The sequence below is a fragment of the Apaloderma vittatum genome, unplaced genomic scaffold, assembly GCF_000703405.1.
Source record: "Apaloderma vittatum isolate BGI_N311 unplaced genomic scaffold, ASM70340v1 scaffold26614, whole genome shotgun sequence".
In the NCBI taxonomy this organism is placed as follows: Eukaryota; Metazoa; Chordata; class Aves; order Trogoniformes; family Trogonidae; genus Apaloderma; species Apaloderma vittatum.
In genome coordinates this window covers 2,109-5,155 of record NW_009712523.1, presented here as the reverse complement: position 1 = coordinate 5,155, position 3,047 = coordinate 2,109, and the positions used below count along the sequence as shown (strand labels likewise).

The 3,047-nt window shown below is 52.2% G+C and overlaps 1 protein-coding gene across 1 annotated transcript in view; it reads left to right on the top strand.

The window, feature by feature from the left end:
• EIF3I (eukaryotic translation initiation factor 3, subunit I) overlaps positions 1 to 3,047 on the top strand; it is a gene marked incomplete at its 5' end in the record, with an annotated part of 4,596 nt that overhangs the window by 558 nt on the left and 991 nt on the right. The window contains 8 exons of the mRNA XM_009868030.1: positions 500 to 565; positions 922 to 1,071; positions 1,167 to 1,294; positions 1,554 to 1,664; positions 2,021 to 2,110; positions 2,368 to 2,441; positions 2,624 to 2,716; positions 3,022 to 3,044. Coding sequence (XP_009866332.1) covers positions 500 to 565; positions 922 to 1,071; positions 1,167 to 1,294; positions 1,554 to 1,664; positions 2,021 to 2,110; positions 2,368 to 2,441; positions 2,624 to 2,716; positions 3,022 to 3,044 — 735 coding nt within the window. The remainder of the gene's footprint in view (positions 1 to 499; positions 566 to 921; positions 1,072 to 1,166; positions 1,295 to 1,553; positions 1,665 to 2,020; positions 2,111 to 2,367; positions 2,442 to 2,623; positions 2,717 to 3,021; positions 3,045 to 3,047) is intronic.

The following is a 3,047-nucleotide window of genomic DNA, read 5'->3' as shown; positions in this document are numbered from 1 at the left end:
TAGCATTCTGTGATTCCTGATGGCTGTTTCCTCTTGAAAAGAAGCACGGGGGCTATCCAGTGTGTGTAACTCTTTTGCTGCCTTTCTCTTACTCCATCTTTTGGGTGTTTTTTTTTTTTGGAATAACGTGTGCAGAGTTGGTCTGGCTGCTCTCGGTCGTGCGTCGCTGCTTTTTTTTGGGAGCTGAGGGAAGGTGTTTGAGTTGAACAAGGTCTTCCGTCTCCGATGTGGGCAGCAGGTAGCAGAGAAGAAGGTGTGGAAAGGTTGTTTTAATTCAAGAGCGGGAGGTTTTAATGTTTCAAAAGAGAAGTTATGGTTGTAATACAAACGTTTGGCTTCCCCTGTCTGTCTGTACTGAAGCATTGCAGGTCCTGGAACAGACGTTCCCTGACCTCTGTGCAGTGCAGCTTTTTAACCTTGTGTATAAATATCCTCTGGGTACCTACACAGTTGGTTTTGGGGTTCAAAACGTGCTGATACTCCCTAACTGGCGACCCAGGGGACACACGACACGTGCTCACCGGCTCTGCGGATAACAGCTGTCGGCTCTGGGACTGCGAAACGGGTGAGACTCTTCTCTTCCCACGTAGCTGCGTTCGAGTCACGGCTGGGTCCTGCCCAGAGCTCTGTTGAGTTGGGAGACGCGGTGGCAGCACGACTCGTGCTTGTTCGCCCCCCTGAAAGAGCTCTGGATCCAAACTCAGACAGGAGTGGAGAGGGTGTGTGTGTGCCTGGTGTTCAGTGCAGATCCAGTGACTTGACTTGTGTTACCGCCCAAGCAGTCACAACACATGGTCAGAGCTTGCAGGTCACGGAACCTGCTCGTCAGCTACGGCTCATGCTCTCATCCTGCACCTGCCCTTGAGCTGATTTTTTTCGTTAACCTTGCAATAAAATACCCGGTTTCTGCTCTCTTCTCAGGGAAGCAACTTGCTCTGGTGAAGACCAGCTCAGCAGTGAGGACGTGTGGCTTCGACTTTGGAGGAAACATCATCATGTTTTCCACAGACAAGCAGATGGGATATCAGTGTTTCGTGAGCTTCTTTGACCTCCGGGACCCCAGCCAGATCGGTGAGGGCCCTGCACCGGGGAATAAGGGGAAATGTTGATCACTGGAGCTGATGCCACTGTGTCTGTCTGTCTGTCTCCTTCCTTCCTCCCTGCAGAGAACAACGAGCCTTACATGAAAATCCCCTGCAGTGACTCTAAAATCACCAGTGCTGTGTGGGGCCCTCTGGGAGAGTTCATCATTGCCGGACACGAGAGCGGAGAGCTGAACCAGTTCAGTGCCAAGGTCAGTGCGATAAAGGAATGGCCCCTCCCTCGGGCAGCGGAGCTGAGGGAAGATGTCACAGCGTTCCTGGTGTGTTTGCGGGGCAGAATATGGGCTTTTTGGCTCAAACCAGCAGCCTCTTGGAAGGATAGTTAAAATACTTGGCTCCCTCTGTGTACCAACATCTGCCTCGCTGCTGACAGCACCTTCTAAATGGTTTTTAACGGAGAAGGCGCACGTACGCTTCCGTCACACTGAAACTGCCTTCTTTACCCTTCAGTCAGGGGAGCAGCTTTCAAACATCAAGGAGCACACGAAGCAAATCAACGATATTCAGACCTCCAGGGACATGACCATGTTCATCACTGCCTCCAAGGACAACACGGCCAAGGTAAGGCTTCGGAAACGCAGTGGGCTGTGAGTGTTTGCCTGCAGGAGCTCTGCTCAGAGCTGGAGCTGTTGCAGGCGTTTGCTCCTTAGAGGTTTGAGTAAGTGGAAAGTCAAAGCTTAGCAGGAAAGTTCAGAGAAAGTGGAGGCACCACCACTTTAAATTAACGGTCAGGCGTTGAAGTCAGCATTGCCTAATGTATCTGTAGTACCTTAGGCCAGAATTTGGTGATTCTGTGGAAGTGTTTTGGAGATTTGGGTGCCCACGAGCAACTGCAGAGCCAACAGCAGCCAGATTTGTGTGAGTCAGTCGGGCTGCCAACTTCTCTGCAAAATGACTCTCTCCCTTTTGCCTCCTAGCTATTCGACTGCACGACACTTGAGCATTTGAAAACGTTCCGGACAGAGCGACCGGTGAACTCTGCTGCACTCTCCCCCATTTTCGATCACGTAAGAATGAGTTTGCTTGTTGTAACATTCTTACTGTGACTCCCACCGTGTCCCAGCTAGCTGGAAGGTGGAGTGTTGCCAGTCCAGCAAAAAAACGTGACTGTGGGATGGCTCAAGTGTCTCTGGGAGGCAGGAACTTCTCTGGGGCGAAGTCAGGTTTGCTCTTGAGTTTGTGGGATCGGCTGAGTTAGTAGGAGGCATCCCCAAGGCTCGGCTCGTAAGCAGCACTGAGGTATTGTGGCTTCTCTCCCACGCAGGTCGTGCTTGGTGGTGGGCAGGAGGCCATGGATGTGACCACGACCTCCACCAGGATTGGCAAATTTGAGGCCAGGTAGGTCCTTTTCCTCTGGCAGGGCTGAGTCCTCCTGACAGCCCAGGGGTGCTTGTGCCAGAGCATCTCACTCCTGGCAGCGTTGGAGGAGTCATGAAACTCGCAGAGCTTTTTTGAGGAAACCCTCATTGTGTTCTCTAAGCAGGCCCCCAGTTTCGTCATAAGTTTTCTCTTTCTCCCAGGTTCTTCCACTTGGCTTTTGAAGAAGAGTTTGGCAGAGTGAAGGGTCACTTTGGTCCCATAAATAGCGTTGCTTTTCATCCTGACGGGAAGAGGTGAGGATCTCTGTCTTGCAGCGTGCCCCACTCAAGCCAGGCCCACCTTTTGATTAGGGTGTGGCTCTGGTTCGGGCAGGATCTCTGTTTTGGAGCCAGCCCCGTTGTTAACTCTCACATTCCAGCCCTGCTGTCTCCCCAGGGCTGGCTGGGGGGTTCCCTTAGGCCGTGTCACATCTTTTGGCTGAGGCACTTTTTTTTGTCTTGTGACTTCTTGATTGGCTTCTGGAGGGGGTTGTATAAACCTAGAGGCAGCGAGCTCCCGGCCACATCGGTGATTTCCTCCTGTCTTTCCTCCCCCGCAGTTACAGCAGCGGCGGTGAGGATGGCT